The 17,430-nt window shown below is 57.6% G+C and overlaps 2 protein-coding genes across 2 annotated transcripts in view; both read left to right on the forward strand.

Moving 5' to 3' along the window:
• Positions 1-10,173, forward strand: part of EEIG1 (estrogen-induced osteoclastogenesis regulator 1) — a 36,408-nt gene extending 26,235 nt beyond the window's left edge. Inside the window, exons 4-11 of the mRNA XM_004423500.3 lie at positions 356-472; positions 2,618-2,664; positions 2,819-2,976; positions 4,886-4,990; positions 5,067-5,262; positions 5,702-5,823; positions 5,929-5,998; positions 7,369-10,173. Coding sequence (XP_004423557.1) covers positions 356-472; positions 2,618-2,664; positions 2,819-2,976; positions 4,886-4,990; positions 5,067-5,262; positions 5,702-5,823; positions 5,929-5,998; positions 7,369-7,414 — 861 coding nt within the window. The 3' untranslated portion in view covers positions 7,415-10,173. The remainder of the gene's footprint in view (positions 1-355; positions 473-2,617; positions 2,665-2,818; positions 2,977-4,885; positions 4,991-5,066; positions 5,263-5,701; positions 5,824-5,928; positions 5,999-7,368) is intronic.
• Positions 10,174-12,352: 2,179 nt separating this feature from the next.
• Positions 12,353-15,243, forward strand: DPM2 (dolichyl-phosphate mannosyltransferase subunit 2, regulatory). The gene is made up of 4 exons (XM_014782183.2): positions 12,353-12,428; positions 12,730-12,819; positions 13,627-13,729; positions 14,551-15,243. The coding sequence occupies exons 1-4, from the start codon at positions 12,426-12,428 to the stop codon at positions 14,607-14,609; spliced, it is 255 nt and encodes an 84-aa protein (XP_014637669.1). The 5' UTR covers positions 12,353-12,425; the 3' UTR covers positions 14,610-15,243.
• Positions 15,244-17,430: the final 2,187 nt, after the last annotated feature.

A 17,430-nucleotide genomic window follows, 5' to 3' on the forward strand; every position in this document is an offset into this window, starting at 1 on the left:
GTTTCTCAGGGAACAATGTGTCTGTGTCACAGACAACAATGTCCTTTCATCTCAGACACTGCCCCGGTGCACACTGGGACGTGACACAAAGACCGCTTTGTGCTGCTCAGGGATGTGAGCTCCTGGCTGTGCCACGTCCATCGGAGCCGCCAACCCGGGCCTCTGTCCTTGGGGGGGCCTCTGTCCTTGGGTGCTGGTTATGCAACAGTCAGTCTGGGCTGTGGGGCTGTGGGGCAGGCCCAGGGGCTTTGCCTGCCCCTCCCCCTCCCACCTCTGCGGAGTTAACCCTTGTGCTGCCAGCCCTGTGCGCACACCCCCCGCAGCAGCCTCCCACACTCTCCTCCATCCCTCCCAGCTGGGCTTCGCCGACTTGAACCTGGCCGAGTTTGCAGGCTCGGGCTCCACAGTGCGCTGCTGCCTGCTGGAGGGATATGACACGAAGAACACCCGCCAGGACAACTCCATCCTCAAGGTACGGGGGGCCCTGCTGGCTCCCCTTCCCCCTCCCACCAAGGGGCCAGGGCAAACTTGCTCCTCATCGGAGTCCCCTGGAGGTTGTTAAAGGTACAGGTTCTCATCATGACAGGCAGTGAGAGACACTGTGAAGATGTGGGCCTGGGTCTGGAAACCACTATCAGAGGCCTGGCTTAGCTACTGGCCTCAGTTTCCCCATCCATAATTGGGGTTGGAGGGTAAATGCGACAGTCTCGTCAAGAGTTGGTGAGGGCCGGCCCCATGGCTTAGCGGTTAAGTGCGCGCGCTCCGCTACTGGCGGCCCAGGTTCGGATCCCGGGCGCGCACCGAGGCACCGCTTCTCAGGCCATGCTGAGGCCACATCCCACATACAGCAACTAGAAGGATGTGCAACTATGACATACAACTATCTACTGGGGCTTTGGGGAAAAAAAGGAGGAGGATTGGCAATAGATGTTAGCTCAGAGCCGGTCTTCCTCAGCAAAAAGAGGAGGATTAGCATGGATGTTACCTCAGGGCTGATCTTCCTCACGCACACACACACAAAAAAAAGTTGGTGAGCACTTTCGGGGAGATCAACATTGCTGAGTGCTGACCACCTCTTATCCCATGATGCCTGACAACAGCCCCATGGGTGTGGTGTCTATTATTAGTCCCACTTTTGCACAGGAGGGAGTTGAGGCACAGAGGTTAGATCATTTGCCTGGGGTCCCAAGCAGAGGTGGCACTTGACCCCGCAATCCAGCTCCTAACTGTTGCTCCACGTGACACGAGGCAGCCTGAGCACCTGGTGGAGCATCCGTGAGCGGAAGAACCTGCCGTCTCTCGCCCCGGGCAGACCGAGGGCGGCTGCTCCGAGGGCCCAGCCACGGGCAGGTTTCCAGGGCCAGGGCAGCTCCTGCCCCCAGGCAGCTGCCTTGTTGGCCTCTTGGGACAGAGATGTGTGGGTGTGCTGCCAGTGCACCTCTCTTCCTGTCTCCACACCCTTCCACCTGGCTGTAACAGTCCTGTCTCGACCACACTTCTGTGAGCTGCCCCAGTGGAAGCGTGTTGTGCCCAGGGCAGAGCCAGGCAGGAGGTGGTGGGCAGGGGCTCTGGGTCCTCCTGGACTCTTTGCAGAGGGAACTAGAGGTACCCGAAAAGGTCCAGGCTAATTGTGGGGGCCCTGGGGCCTTTCAGCCTCACCCCAGTGGCCCCGTGCACCCTCAAGGGAGATCAAGGGTGCTGGGGGAGGGGTGGTTCAGACCAGTGGTCTCCATTTTTGTTGGTGGTGGCCCTGGGTCTGAGCATCTCTTTCCTACCCCATCAACCTCTGCCTGTCGCTTCATCTCAGCCCAGATTTGGGAACCCAAACTTTGCCTTGTTTGGGCTATTGCCAAAATGTTTGCCCAAGTAGATGTTAAATTTCTAATGGCTTTTTTTTTTTAAAGGAGGATAACTTTATTTATTTATTTTTTCCCCCAAGGCCCCAGTAGATAGTCGTATGTCATACCTGCACATCCTTCTAGTTGCTGTATGTGGGACGCGGCCTCAGCATGGCCAGAGAAGCGGTGCGTCGGTGCACGCCTGGGATCCGAACCCGGGTGGCCAGCAGCGGACTGTGCGCTCTTAACCACTAAGCCACAGGACCGGCCCTCTAATGGCTTCTTGCTTGACTTTATTCAACAGACTTTCCCCAAGCCCCTGCCCTCTGTTGTGGACTATGTGAGCACCCCCCAACCATGTCCGGCTCAGTGAGCCCCCTCCTTACAGGGTGGGCTTTGAGAGCCTCCCTCCCGCCTACGTGTGGAGCTCCTGCGCCCTTGCCTACTCTGAGCCTCAGGGCCCTGAGACAAGGGTGCCTGGGCGGCCCCTCCCTGGAGGGCGCACAGTTAGCTGTAGTTATAAAGTCACAGTAGTTAGCTTTTGTTGCTCACTCTGCACCAGGCGCCGAGCCGAGCGGAGCCTCATCTCCCCGCGTCCTCTCCACTATCGCACGAGGCAGGTGTTAGGATCGGTTCTGTCTTCTGCACGAGGAAACTGGGCCTCTTCACCAGGGCCAGCGGCAAGCTCAGAGTCCAAGCTGGTCTGAAGCTGGCACAGGGAGGCAGGGCGCCTGGGCCGGGGGATTGGACAGGGGTAGCTGATTTCTCCCATCACACAGGTCACCATTGGAATGTTCCTGCTCTCTGGAGACCCCTGCTTCAAGACGTGAGTGCTGGTGCAGGCCGCCTGAGGCGGGGGCTCCATCCTGGGTGCTGGGGGAGGGTGGACAGGGACTCTCCACTCCAGGCTCCTGGGCTCCCCTGTCTTTGTCTGACGCCAAGGATGGGGCACCCCAGTCACACTTGTGTGTCCTCCCAAGGCCACCGTCCACTGCCAAGTCCATCTCCATCCCAGGCCAGGATTCCTCCCTGCAGCTGACCTGTAAGGGTGGCGGGACCAGCAGCAGTGGCAGCAGCAGCACCAACTCCCTGACGGGGTCCCGGCCCCCCAAGGCCCGGCCCACCATCCTCAGCTCAGGTACTGTCCCCACCTGCCCGCCCCGCCTCCCCAAAGCTGAAGCTTTTTACCTCCAAGGTGTCCCCCGGTCCCAAGGGAGAAGCTTGCTGAGAAGAGAGAGGTGGTGGGACGGTGTTTGCACCTGTCTGTGCTTCCATTAGGCAGACACTGAGCCCTTCCTGTGTGCCGGGCAGTGCCCTTGGCCCCAGGATCGAAGCAGTGCCCTGGACCGAGACTAACGTGGCCTCGTGGCCCTCTGGGTCTCGCAGGAGAGACAGGCATCAATCAAGTCAAGTGCATGTCCTCCTACAGATGTGATGAGAGCTGGCTGTGAGAGAGGCACAGAAGTCGTCCGTCTGGGGCCAGGGAAGGCCTGCTGAAGAGGTGGCATTTGAGCTGAATCTGGGCTGTGGGATGCAGTGTTCCTGGCAGGGGGACATGCTGTGAGCTCTTGCTCTCCCTCTTGCTGCATGACCTTGCCTGGCCATTTTGCCTCTCCAGGTCTCAGTTTCCCCCTCTGTAAAATGGGATCAGCAGTAGTAACCACAGCCTGGGTTGCTTTGGGGATTAACTGAGCAAACGTATGTGTCTTGCTTGGCACATAGTACATCCTCTATGTATCTCCCAGTGCTAGGTTTCTATTAAATTATCATTATTACTAATGTTATAAAAAAACCGAATGAGCCTGAGCCTCCAGAGGAGACAGTGTGGCAATCAGGAGGAGGTGCTGCCGGGAGAGGAGGCTCCAGCTGTGCTGTGCTGGTGAAGCAGGGCCGCTGAGGATGAGCCTCGGCCCCTGCACCCCTCCTGGGAGTGAGCTCAGAGCTGGGAGGCAGACTGCCCCCAAGCCGATTAGTGAGCCAGATGGCACGTAGGTGCCCGAATTTGTGCCACAAGAGCAATTAGGGCTCACAGCCTGGGGCAGCTCAGCAGATGTGTGCTGGGTGATTCTGCCCCCGGGGGCTGGGAGCAGTGAGGGACCCTCTGACCTCAAGAGCCAGCTTTCCTCTACTCCCATTTTTCCTGCAGACCCAGCCAGGTGAGGGCCAGAGCAGAAAGCTGGGGTTCTTGGCTGCCTCAGCCTGGGCCTGCACTTGGGAATGGGGGCTTCTTGGCACCATTGGTCTCTCCAGCTTCAGGGTGGGGGTCCGCAGAGAAGAGACCCCAGCACCTGTTGGGGACTTGAAAGACCATGTGGCTTTGGGTGGGGACACAGACAGGCCTGGGGTCCAGCCTGTGACCTGGCTGTGCTCATCTCTGAAGAGGGGATGGATGTGTTGACCAAGAGAACTGGTGGGTGGGTACTCACAGAGCCCCAGGGTGGATCCCATCTGCTTTCAAAGTTTGTTTCAAAGTTGGGCTTATGGGTGACTTGGGACGGGGCTGTCGGCCACTCCCCCTTCCCCTTATTCACTCCACTCCAGCTACCCTGACCCAAGCTCATTCAAGCCTCAGGGCCTTTGCTTATGCTGTTCCCTCTGTCTGGAAGGCTTTGTCTCTGACTTGCTCCTTCCCCCACCTCCTGAAGATCTTGCATTAAGGCCACCTCCTCAGAGAAGCCTTCCCTGATCCCAGACTGGGTCAGACACCCCATATGCACTGCACCACTTGCTAAAGTGGTGGTTAATTATGGGTCATTTTTTGTTCCGCATTCTTTCTCCCCACCAGCCTATGACACCCTTCTCTTGTTCACGGCACCCAGTCAAATGCCCTGCGTGGAGGGGCTCCCCAATAGATATTTGTGAAATGAGTGAACCCGGGTTCAGATGCTGAACTGTGGCTTGGGGCTGGTTGCTGTGCCTCTGAACCTGTTTTTCAGTCTGTTAGTGGAAATACATAGTGTCCTCCCCACATCCAGACTCAGTGAGAAGACGTGTGAAGGGCGAGCGCAGGCACCACTGGTAACCCCTGCCCCCTCCCTGCCCTCCAGGGCTGCCGGAGGAGCCGGACCAGAACCTGTCCAGCCCTGAGGAGGTGTTCCACTCCGGCCACTCCCGCAACTCCAGCTATGCCAGCCAGCAGTCCAAGATCTCCGGTGAGTGGCCCCTGGCCCCGACCCTCAGCCTTCCACATCCCCAGTTCCCCTGTAATGACCGGCCCCTGCCCACCAGGCTACAGCACGGAGCACTCGCGCTCCTCCAGCCTCTCGGACCTGACACACCGCCGCAACACGTCCACCAGCAGCAGCGCCTCCGGCGGCCTCAGCATGACCGTGGAGGGCCCCGAGGGCTGCGAGCGTGAGCACCGGCCCCCCGAGAAGCCACCGAGGCCACCCCGGCCACCACATCTGTCCGACCGCTCGTTTCGGTGAGTCTCACTGCTCAGGGCTTCTGGAGAACAGATCTCTCCCGATGGCTCCCTGATTCTCTGCTGCTTTACCTGTAACACGGAGACGACAGGGTCTCTGCCTCAGGTGGTTGGATCTTGACAATTCGACCAACTGATGCTCATGAAGGGCGTTGCCCCGGCCTGGTGTGCACGTGCCCAGCTAGTTGCTGTGTGTGGGTTAGCATACCTTAGGTCCCCTGGTTACGCACCGGGCGGCCTCTCAGAGCCTCTGTGTCCCCATCTGTGAAACAGGCTGATAGTAGCACCGGCTCCACCGGGCTGATGTAAGGGTTAAATGAACACAAGCTGGACGAGCTCTGCCATGCACGCAGAGATCCTGAGTGCCGTGGGTGCGCGCTGTGGTCATCACTGTGCCTGCTACTGCCCTGACTGTTGTGACTCTGCCCCGCCCCCCCAGGCGGAAGAAGGACTCCATGGAGAGCCACCCGACCTGGGTGGATGACACGCGGATCGATGCGGATGACATCGTGGAGAAGATCATGCAGAGCCAGGACTTCACGGACGGCAGCAACACGGAGGGTGAGCTGCCCGTGCCAGGCGGGCTGGGGAGACAATGCCACCTGCTCCAGGGACTCCCTGGCTGCCCCCGCCCCACTCAGCCTCCATCCTCCCGTGTCCCCACAGACAGCAACCTCCGGCTGTTCGTGAGCCGTGACGGCTCCACCACGTTGAGTGGCATCCAGCTGGCCAACAGGTAGGGGTCAAGGTTCAGGGGTGGGCACCAGGGTGGCTCTCGGGGGCACGGTGGTGAGAGCAAGCTCTCTGCAGCCCACTGACCTGGCTTTGAACGCCAGTTCTTGTCACTACAGTGTGACTGGGGCCAGTCACGTCTCTCTGAGCCTCAGTTTCCCCATCTGTCAAATGGTGTGGACCACATCACCTCACCTGGACACCCGGGACAATGCCCCAGGGTTGGTTCTGAGGATCTCAAGGGTAACCTTGGAAAGTGGCTGGCCCAGGGCCTGGCACACAGCAGGAGCTTCCTACATCTTTATTTTGGGCCCTACTTTCCTTTCCCTTCCTCCTGGATTTGGAAACCCCTAAAAAATGAGGACGATGACTCATTTACTTATTGGACAGATATTTACTGAGCACCAGGCACTGAGCTTGGGGCTAAGGATACAGCAGTGAGCAACACAGATTCTGCCCACATGATGTTCACAGACCAGGGGGTGGTCGGAGGAAACTTGGGCCTGAACGCTGCAGTTTGTGGAGGGCCCTCTCAGTCGTTTATTTACAGTGTGTTTACCATGTGGCTGGCTTACTGAGTTTGTGAGTGAGTGGAGGAGCTTCCCATGTGCAGGGTTGTGGCAAAGGCTTTGCCCCAGGTTCCTGTGGGCCGGGTGGAAAGGTGCCCATTTAGCATCTAGGGCCAGAGCGGAGGAGACATGGCTGGGCCCAGGGTCCTGGGACCTGCCCTCTGGTGCTGCTCTGCTGACCCCTGCTGGCCAAGGCTCGAAATTGCAGCCACCATCTCCCTGTGGCCTCCTGGGCTGCCCCTGGGTCAGGTGGGCAGGAAGAAAACAGGGGACCTCTTTGGAGGTTTGTTTACACTCCTCTCTAGCTCACTCTGAAGATGAGGAAGATTGGGTTCGGGAGAGGGAAGAACCAATCCATTTGACATCAAGGGCACAGCAGAGCTGCAAGCCAAGCCCCAGATGTCCATGAACCCCTGGGTGGGCATGGCCTCAGCTGGGAGGAAAGCTGATCAGGCTCCCCAACTGTCTTCTGAGCTCTTGGCAAGCCTCATAATCCCTCTGAGCCTCTGTTATCTGTCAAGGGGGGCGGGGTGCAGATCCTCCCTGCCAGGGTTGCTTTGAGGATGGGCACAGCACACCCCAGTGAGTAAGCCTCTGGTGCCCAGGAAGGGCTCCGGCCAGCTCTGCGATCCCACAGACTGATACTCACCATTTCTCACCCTGGGCAAGTGACTCAACTTGTCTGAGCCTCAGTTCCCCCTCTGCAAAATGGGGCCAGATAACAGTGCCTGCTTATGAAGTACCTCTAAAGGCCTGGCCCATAAGAGCATTGATGAGGGCGAGCTGACCTGCCTCTCCCCTGCAGGGTCTCCTCTGGGGTCTACGAGCCAGTCGTGATTGAAAGCCATTGAGGAGCGGGTGTTCAGCCTGGAGAAGGGCCCTGCCTTCGCGGGCATCCAGACCCGTGTCATTCCACGAGGGACCTTCCCCTTTGGATCACCGTCTGCGCCGCATCTCATCTGTGCCTCCTCCATGCACTCCAGCCCCTGCCCCTGCCTCAAAGCATCATTCCATTGTCCTCCCATCCATGCCGGGACCCTCCTGGCCTGCCAGGGCCCGGGCACCACTGTGAATATTCTCTTCCGAACCACTAGAGGGCAGGACACGCGGGCCCATGAGGCAGGTGGGCAAGACAGATGGCCAGGACTGGCCCGCGGGAGACTGACCTGGCCCCTCAGCAAGGACCTGCAGCAGCTCCTACACACAGAGGATGCTTGTGGCTGAGGGGCCTCTTGCCCGGTGTCCCCGCTCACTCCAGGAGCGCCGGCTCAACCATGCCCTGGCAGGGCCTTGCTCCACTGCCCCCTTGTCCTTGGGGGGCCAGTTCACCTCCAGAATCCTGCCACCGTGGCCCTCTGACTGCTTAGTGTTTCAGCTGTCCCTTCCCTGTGTCCTGGGGGACCCGCTGGCGGCCTTCTCCTGGGAGTCAAGACCTCAGACCCCACCCACACTCCAGACTGAGACCCTCTCCCCCAACGAATGTTCTCCTGCTGCCCTGGCAGCCTGCACTTTGCACATGCTTGTCTCCAGCACAGCCCCACAGGCCCTGCCTGCCCTTCCTCTGAGCCCTTCCCAAGAATTCCTGGGCGCTGCCTGCTGTGCAGCCAGCAGCCCAGCTGGAGCCGTCCGGCTGGACCGGGGCACTGCCTCTCCTCCCTCCAGTTAGCTTCAGCTCCAGCCTGAGACCCATGCTGAGAAACGGGGTTCCCTCTGTCCAGGGCTGGGTCCTGGGCAGCTGGTTTCCTACAGGAAGCCAAGGAAGGTGCCTCCCACGCCCTTGGAGGTCCAGGGCCTGGCTGGGCCAGGCTTGGCAAGCAAAGCCCCCTTTTCCCCGTCAGGGTCAGCTGGCCCAGGCTGGGGCTGATGCTGAAGAGGCAGGTGGGCTGTGACTGGACTGGCCCGGAGCTGGCTTCCTGGCCAGAAAATCCTCAGCCCTCCTCTGAAAGCATCCCTTTCTCTGGGAGGGGAGAGGCGGGTCCCTTCGGGGGGGGGGGGGGTGTTCCTAGCGAGGCGCAGTCTGGCCCTGCCTCCCGCCCCGCCCTCGCTGAAGCCTCTGCTCTCAGCACTTTTCCCCCTGGTCCTCATTACTTGCTTGCAGGTGGGTTTGGCTGCCAGCCAGTCCCTGGACAGACTCCCCTGCCGCTCTGAAATTTCATTCATTTTGTATAAACCCAGCAGGCTGGTGTTTACTTAGCCCTATATTTTGTTTTCTTTCCTCTTTTTTTCTCTTCTTTCTTTCCCTCCTTTCTTTTTCTTTCTTTTCTTTTTTTTTTTTAGCATTCCCAGTTTGGTATTTTCTCCTCCCCCAGGTGAGGGGAGGTGGTTCTCTTCTCTGCCCTACCTGCTGGCTGGATCCCAGCAGGGCTGGGGGTCTGGACGGGGGGCCAGCATCCTGGTCTCTCTCTGGTAGGGGTACAGGTGGGGTGGGGGTGTCCTCCCCAGGCTGGGAGGGGTCCTTGCCCTTCTGCCCCAGCTTGGAGTTGGAGTCTTGGTCTTGGAACCTCCTGGCGTTGGGACCAGAGCATTTGTAGGATTTTTGTTGTTGTTTTTAATCATCCAGCTGTTTTAGAAAATGAATGTTAGAAGGTGCCTGCTGAGGCAGGACAGAGCACTCGCTCTGGCTGGAGAAGGCTCTGCTCAGCTCTTCAGGTCCCTTCCTGCCCCATAGACACCTGGCACTTTAAAAGGGATCCGGCCGCACTGTCTCCAGGTGAAGCGACCCCCAGAAGATGGGAGGGTGCTGCCCTTCCCTTCTGTGTCTGGATGACCTCAGCCCAGTGGGCAGGTGCATTCAGGGTGTATTTGGGGTCTGATTCAAAGTTCTGGGGCATTAGGCATAAAACAGCTGGCTTTGGTGCTGTGGGGAGACTCCCCAAAACCAGGAACCCCAGCCCCACCCTAGGCAAGGTCTTAACTTGACAGTCACCCCAGAAGGAGACAGAGCCGGCCACATTCTCCCATGCCAGGCCCTGGGCCAGGGTAATTGGACTGAGAATTCGGCCACAACCAAATTACTGCTGGCTGGAGCCGGAGGCCTGGAGACCTGGCCTCATCCCCACGTAGGAGCCCTTTATTCGGCCCTCTGGTTCCCTCAAGCTCAGTGAATTCCCACTAGGCGCCCACAGCTCCTGGACTTAAAATTCTATATATAGAGAGAGAAGATATATTAGAGATATTTTTGGAAAGGAATTGGTCTATGCAATGCCAGTTTGGAATCTTCTTGAAAGACAGTTTAACGTTTTTATTAGGAGATTTAAAGAAAATAAATAAAGGTCTACAATATTTTTAGGTAATTTTTTTTCTGGTCACCCCACAAACTGACCACATGGCATGATCTGCCAGGATGGAGAATGTCCATGTTTTCCTCTCTTTAGAGAGGTGAGCAGGGACATGGGGGAGAGGGGAGGTCTTTTTTTTTTTTAATTCCCCTCTTTTCTAACAGAATGTTGCCACCACCAACCCCCAACCCGCGATGATTCAGTGGACTGTGTTTGTGTCTCTGTCCCAGCTTCTATTGTAGAAAATAACATTGTAAGGGGAAATCAGCCTAGTGTCAGTGTCTTGGTTTGGGGGAAAAAATTAAATGTTGCAGTTTTTGTTTATTACAGCATGTTGGTTTTTTGTTTGTTTGTTTGTTTTACTGAATTGACTTTGGGGTCAAGGATGGCATCTGTAGGAATCCAGATGTGTAAGGTGACAGAATTCTGGGGGTGGGAAGATGTAGGTGGACAGGGTTATCCAAGTCCTGGCTGCCCTCACAACTATTACTACCTTTATTACTCCAGATTTCTGGGGAGGAAACGGAGGCCCAGAAGGGCAGTTTCTCGCCAGTCTCACACCTAGTAAGTGGCAGCTCTGAGCTCAGCCTAAGTTCTAACCACTGCTCTGCGGACCGCCCCGCGGTCAGGTGGCCTCTAACAAGCATGCCTGAGGACAAGGAACTGTCTGGGCCTCGGTTTTCTCAGCTGCAGATGGGGTGGTGGATCAGATGGGAGAGTGGGCGCACAGCCTGACCTTTGGGAGGTGCTGAGCATTTTCTCAACCTCTGTAAAGCCCCAGGCCGGCATTGTCTCCAGACCTGGGTCCCTCGTTCCCTGCCCCCGACTCAAGTTAGTTAGAGGAGCCAGCGGCTTAGCCAAGCTCTGGGAAAGGCAAGTTGCCCTGGGACTTGAATGAGCTCAGGAGTGGCAGGAAGCCTCTGTGGCTTTGCACAGGCCAGAAGGGAGCAGGCTACCAGGAGGCTACCAGGCCTCGTCCGGGCTGTAGCACTGCAGTATCCCCACCCCTTCTCAGGGCTGATGCCCACTCATGGCCCCTGTAAACCCGGAGACTGATTCTCAGTCTCCCTTTCTTCTGTGCACACTTGGGGAGGGAAAAGTTGGCCCCCGGCTGAGGCCATAAGTCTGTCCTGAGACGAGAGGGAAGGAATTGGGATGTAGGCCAAAGAGGGTTGCTCCTTTGCAACACAGTAATCCAAGTGAAAAATCAGTATGCAAAATGGTAGGGAAAAAAACAGTCGCTCCTATCAGCTTTGGGAGGGCAGTCCCCATAGTCAGAGATGGGCTGAGATGATCCAGGAGCAGGATGCCAGCAGGAGCAAACCATGCCAGGGTCAGATTGCACCTCCACGTGCCCCTCACCCCCCAAGTGGAGACAGCAGGCCAAGAGCCTCCACACAACCCCTCAGGAGGCCTAGAGTCCCTGGATGCTGTACTGTGTGGCATTCCAGGATCTAAAAAAGTCAGCAAATCTTAAAGGTGGGTGGTTGATTCAAAGCTCCTACTTTGTGCCAAGCCCCATTCTAGGCACTCGGGATACAGCAGTGACCACAGACCCTCCTCAGGGAGCTCACAGTCAGGTGGGCCAGATCAGCTAATGAAAATGCAGGGACAAGTGTTTGTATGGAGACACACTCCAGGCTGTGGAGCACTGAGAACCTCTGCCCAGCTGCAAAGGTCGCTTCCCTGGGACGTGTGGCATCCCAGTAAGACCTGATGGGTGAGGAGCAGCCAGCCCCATGAGCTGTGGGAAGACTGTTCCAGACCCCGGAACTGGAGGAGACGTAAAATGTGGTCAGGCCCAACCTCCCCTTGCTCACAGAAGAAACGGCCTCCAAGCCTGGGGAGGGGCCTGCACACGCGGCCAGTCCGAAGACCTGTTGCCTGGGCTGCCGCGACACCCAGGACCCCAGAGGCAGATGGTGAGGGAAGGGAGGGTCACCCTGACCTCATTCTTGCAGTGAAGAGGGGACACAGCAAAGGGTCGCCAGGCAAGCCAGGCGATGGTAAGAGGGTGCCCCTCTCAGCCAATCGAAATCCTCCCCATCCCTGCGGGCTCGGGCAGCGCCTCCTCCTCCCACTCCAGGAACATTCTCAGCACCCTCCTCTCAAGAGAGAAATTAGGGCGTCGGGACCAGGAAGTAGGACCCCGGATTCGGATTTTGGCTTCACCACTGACTTGAATTGTGATCTCCTGCAAATCCTCGCGCCCCTCTGAGCCTCATTTTTCAGATGGGACTTCCGACTCCCACCCCCATTCCGCTCTGGCTTTCAGACTTTGGCATATGTAAAGCTGGGTTTTTTTTTCTGGGGCGAGGTCGGTAGGCCTGAAGCCACGAGCGCCAGCTAGTCTGGGTTCCCAGCTCCGTCCCCTTCCCTCGCGAGATTCGGCAGCAAGTCCCACAATGCCCTTGAGAAACTACAATTCCCGACATGCAAAGGGGGAGGCGGTGCCTGCTTGTTTGGGCAACGCCTGGGCCTGCCTAAGGACTACGACTCCCAGCGTGCCCAGCGGCACAAGGGCCAAGGGCCCGGATCCGGAACCGGATGTGGCTTGTTGCTCCGGGGCTGGAGCGCGGGGGAGATGGTGAGCTTGCGACCGAATGCGGGGGGTGGGTGGCGTCTAGGGGTGGGGTCCCGGTCTATTCAGGAGCCGGGGGTTGGGCGCTCAGAACCGGCATTGCTCCCCCGCCGGCCCAATGTACGGATGAAAACGCCGAGGTCCGGCACTCTCTGTCCAGCGGAGAAATTGACACCCAGTCAGTCACGTCAGATACGTCTATTGAGTGAATGGAAAGCTTAGAGCGTAATCGGGCTGCGACTCCCCCCTCTATTAGTGCACCTGGATGGAGAGTCACTTCGTCAGTTGAGCCCTCCCTTTTCTCCAGGCCACCGGGACAGACCAGGTAGTGGGACTCGGCCTCGTCGCCGTTAGCCTGATCATCTTCACCTACTACACCGCCTGGGTGATTCTCTTGGTACGTGAGCTTTCCCGCCCTCTCTCACCTTCTCCCATCCCTGGAGCTTGAAGCTGACCCCTAGCATCTTTTAAGCAGCTGCTGTGTGACAGGGACTGTGCTAGTGCCTGCATATCTCATGAAAGCTCCAGAACAGCACTATGAGGAAGAGGCTAGTGGCGTCCCCGTTTTATAAATAAGGACGCTAAGGCTCGGGGAGAAGGGTCGGGCCCAAGGTCGCCCCTTACCTGCTGCCCTGTGAAGCCCTGTTCCTGATTTGCTTTGCCTTTGATGGGAGCTCTAGTCCTTCTGGTTATCCCGCTGGCTCCTGGGCATGATGAGTGCTAATGGATTTTGTTGAGGGTGTTTAGTTTTTTCTTTTTCTCGTGGGAAAATTTGTTGGTTACTGCCTAAGAAGTGGGGTGTGCTTGGAAGGCAAAATCTTGCAGAACTTGGTATCCTTTGGAGAAAAATATTGGTAAAGAAAGCCCTGGAGCCCAGGTTGGGAATCACTCAAGGATTCCTCCTGTACCCTTTGCCCCTGCTAGGCTGTGAGGGCCTTAGGACAAGTGCTTTGTCTTCTGTTCACTGCCATGTCCCCAGCACCAACTTAGGCAGGCGCCGGGCAAGTGCCCAGTAAACAACCATTTAATAAATGAAGGAAGGTAGGAAACAGGGCACCAAAAATGCCATCATCTTACAGAAAAGCAAATGCTGTCCCCAGGCTTTGAATGGGGTCAGCCCCTGAGACAGAGGAGGAGAGATGTTTGGGGTTGGGGGGCTGGGCAAGGTGAGGAATGCTCACCAGAGCTCTGCCCTCTATGGCAGCCATTCATCGACAGCCAGCATGTCATCCACAAGTATTTCCTGCCCCGAGCCTATGCCATTGCCATCCCACTGGCTGCCGGCCTCCTGCTGCTCCTGTTTGTGGGTAAGTCATCACTCCCCCAACCTGGGCAGGGCGTCTGGGGGATCCCATGACCCTCTCCCACTGCTGAACATACTGCCACGCTTTGGCACTTGCTGTACATCTGTTTGAGGCTCCTTGTCCCCAGCTCACCCCCAGGTTCCTGTTCCTGTTCCTCCTTCAGGGCTGCAAGTCAGTCTTCCGACGCCTCAGGCTCACTGGACTCTAACGGGATGTCTCCCTTTCTCCTGCTCCGTCTACCACCGCCATCCTTACTCTGCTCACACCTCAATCACCTCTCACCCCCTTGTCACCCTGGCTCCTGATTCCTGCGCCTCTCTGTCTCCCGTGGTTTAGTGGGTGGGCTCCTAGGGGCAGGGACTGTGGCTTCGTTACCATGGCCTCAGCTCGGCACAGGCCATGGCACTGAATCTGTGCTCAACAAAGTGGTTTGGCTGAGTCAACAATCAGATGACTGGATGAGGGGTGGGTGGGTAGGTGGGTGGATGATAGATGTTGAGTGGGCAGGTGGGTGGGTGGGTAGGTAAGTGAACAGGTGGTTGGGTGAGTAGATGGATGGGTGGGTGGATCTTGTTCCTCATAGGATCTGAAACACCAAATACAGCAAGTTGCCTGCGGTTGGCACTCAGTTGGTGTTTGTTGAATGAATGTGGGTGGATGTGTGGCTTGATGAGTGACTAGGGAGATGACCAGGTGGCCCGGAGGGTGGTTGGGTAGGTGCTTGGCCCCGAGTCTGGGTCGCTTTGCCATGCTGTGCCCTGCTCTGGCCTCCCGGTAGCCCCGAGCCCGGATCTTACCTGGCCTTTCTGATCTGTATATTCCAGGAGTGTTCATCACCTACGTGATGCTGAAGAACCAGAAGGTGACCAAAAAGGCTCAGTGAAGGCCCAGCCGGGATGAGGCTGCCGGCCCCAGCTCTGCCTCCCCTCCCGGGCAGGGACCAAGGGTGGGGGCCTGCCGGACTCATCCAGGCACTGCGGCCCTCTCAAGCCTGGCTGCCCTGCAGACACCCCTGTGGGACGGAGCTGTTCAGGACTCACCCCCGACTGACCAGAGCCCCTGCTCACCCTTCCAGAAGCCAGGAGGGAGGAGTACCTGGAAGTCTCCCTCTCACCCCCTTCTGGCTCGGCCTGAAAGATGCTGGTCCTTCCCATCTCACCTTCAGACTCCCTGTCACTTCTTCCTCTAGGTTCTACCCTCTTGCCTCAGTTTCCCTCCTATCACATGCTGATGTTGGACTTAGCAGGTTCTGAGGCAGCACGTGACCTCTCCCCACATGTCCTGCCCCTCCACGAAGGTAGCTTTCCTGGTCTGACAAGCCCCAACCCCACACGGACTTCTGGACCAGGAAAGCCCAGCGAGAGGCCTGACAGGCCCCAGGACCACCGCCAGGCCTCAGGGCACATTAGGGTGGCCACACCGGGCCCCCAAACCAACCGCTCCTCATGGAGGCCAGCCCCCCAGCTCCAGCGCTGGCCTCCTGGGGAGAGCTGAACAATAAACATTGATGGCGTGTTCGTCTCTGTGCCATTCCTGACCAGGGGAGCCGGGCTTCTCAGGGGTTGCACGGGCTGGGAGCTGGCCCCTGCGTTGATCTCAGGGCAGGAGACCCTGGTCGTGTAACAAGGGTGCCTGAGGTGCCTCCGGGATCATTCCTGTGCTGACACGGGATAAAGCAGGGCCAGGAACAGACGTGGTTCCGGCCTGGTGCAGCTCACAGCTGGGGAGTGGGTGGAGGCATGGCGACCCTCCAGACACCACATTAGCCTCCACCATGCCTCCCCTGTGCCAGCCCAGCCAGCATGCGCTAGTATTTTAGGGACCCTCAGGCCAGTCCCCGAAAAGTGCAAGCCTGTTGTCCATCTCTTGTACCTAGCAGCCCAATTTAGCACGGCTGAGCAGTGAGGGCTGCTCACTGAGCCGGAGTAGGGCTGGTTCCACTGTGTTCAGGTTGACTGATCCGGCACAGCCCCAACCCCCCAGCAATCCCCCTTGTGGGTATCCAGCTCTCCCGTTCACAGTGCCCAGTGTATACCTCCATCCCAGCACACCGTGGACGGTCGCTCTGCCTCCAGTCAGCAGAGGGCTCTCCCTCAGAGAGGCTAACTGCAGACACACCTGCCCTCCCCTCACCTGCCCCGCTCTCTCCCCATCCTCCAGTCCAGGCAGAGCTGCCCACCTGGGCCTTGGGTCCTGTCCTTCCCCTGCTGTGGTAGGCACCTCCTATCACCGATGATGCCCCTCTCATGGGAACAGCTTCTTCTGCTCAACAGGGTCCTCTCAGTGTCTCATGAACTTGCTCCAGGCTGCCACATAAAGGACCCTCCATCAACCCAGTAATTCCACCCAAGTCCCTCCCTCTCCTCCCCTCATAGCTGAACTTCGGAGAAGGGTGTGCACACCTGCTGCCTGCACTTCCTCACTTCCGCCGTGCTCAGCGTCTCTCCAGGAAAGCTGCACCCACTGAGACCACGGGTGCACGTGTCCTTGACCGTCTGCCACATTTGGCCTGTGACATTCCCCCAATGCACCTTCAGATGCTCTCTTGGTGTCTCTGGTGACCCATTCTCCTACTTCATGTCTCTCACTCTGGCTCCTCTGTTCTGCTGTGAGAGGGTGGGCCTCAGGTCACAGGCCTCCTCACCTCACACTTTTCCTGGGTAACCTGGTCCCTACCCAGGCTCACCTCCAGCCCAGCCCTTTCCTGAGCCCCGATGCACTGCACATGCACCAGCCGCCCACTTGATGTCCCCATTGGGTGTTGTAATGGCACCTCAAATTCTCAAATTCATCCTTTTTTGTTTTGTGAGGAAGATCATCCCTGAGCTAACATCTAATGCCAATCCTCCTCTTTTTTGCTGAGAAAGACTGGCCCTGAGCTAACACCCATGCCCATCTCCCTCTACTTTATATAGGATGCGGCCACAGCATGGCTTGACAAGCCGTGCGTCGGTGCGCACCCGGGATCCGAACCAGCGAACCCCGGGCCGCAGCAGCGGAGGGCGCACACCTAACCGCTGCGCCACTGGGCCAGCCCCAAATTCATCCTTTCGTGTGCTGAATTCTCAGACTTCCCCCCAAGTCTGGCCCTCATGCCTTGCCCCCTCTCACGACTGGCATCATCCTGTGTCCCTGACTCCAGCCTGACAGACATCACTGATCTTGGCTTTCCTCTCCCACCCCCACATCCACACAACCCCAAATCCTGTCAATTCTCCCCTTTTCTCCCCACCCCCACCAGTAATCACCCTCCTGATGCAAAGCCACCATCCTCTGCCCTAAGTCACCAAAGGCTTCCTCACTGCTCTCCCCCTGCCCACTCTGATCCCCTCCAGTCTGACAATGCACAACGACCAGTGGCCTTTTAAAAACATGTGAGTATCTTCCTCACACTCACACTTAAAATGCTTCTCCAGGTTCCCACCCTCTCCCTACCATGGCCTACAAGAGCCTGCGTGCTCGCTCGCTCACTATCTCCTCTCTCCAGCCATGCTGGCCTTTCATTTCCCGGGGTTCTCCAAAACCCTTTGCACATTCTGCATTGGTTCAACATATATTTATGAAACTCCGGTTTGTGCCAGGCACTGAGTCAGGAAAGGAGCCTGGCATGGTTCCTGCCCTCCTGGCACTCCTATTCTAGGGGAGAGGTGTAATAAACAAATAAATGAACAAGACGATTTCAGTGTTAAGGGTGATGGTGAAAA

The sequence above is a fragment of the Ceratotherium simum genome, chromosome 29 (assembly GCF_057802395.1).
Source record: "Ceratotherium simum simum isolate JZ-2026a chromosome 29, ASM5780239v1, whole genome shotgun sequence".
Taxonomy (NCBI): domain Eukaryota; kingdom Metazoa; phylum Chordata; class Mammalia; order Perissodactyla; family Rhinocerotidae; genus Ceratotherium; species Ceratotherium simum.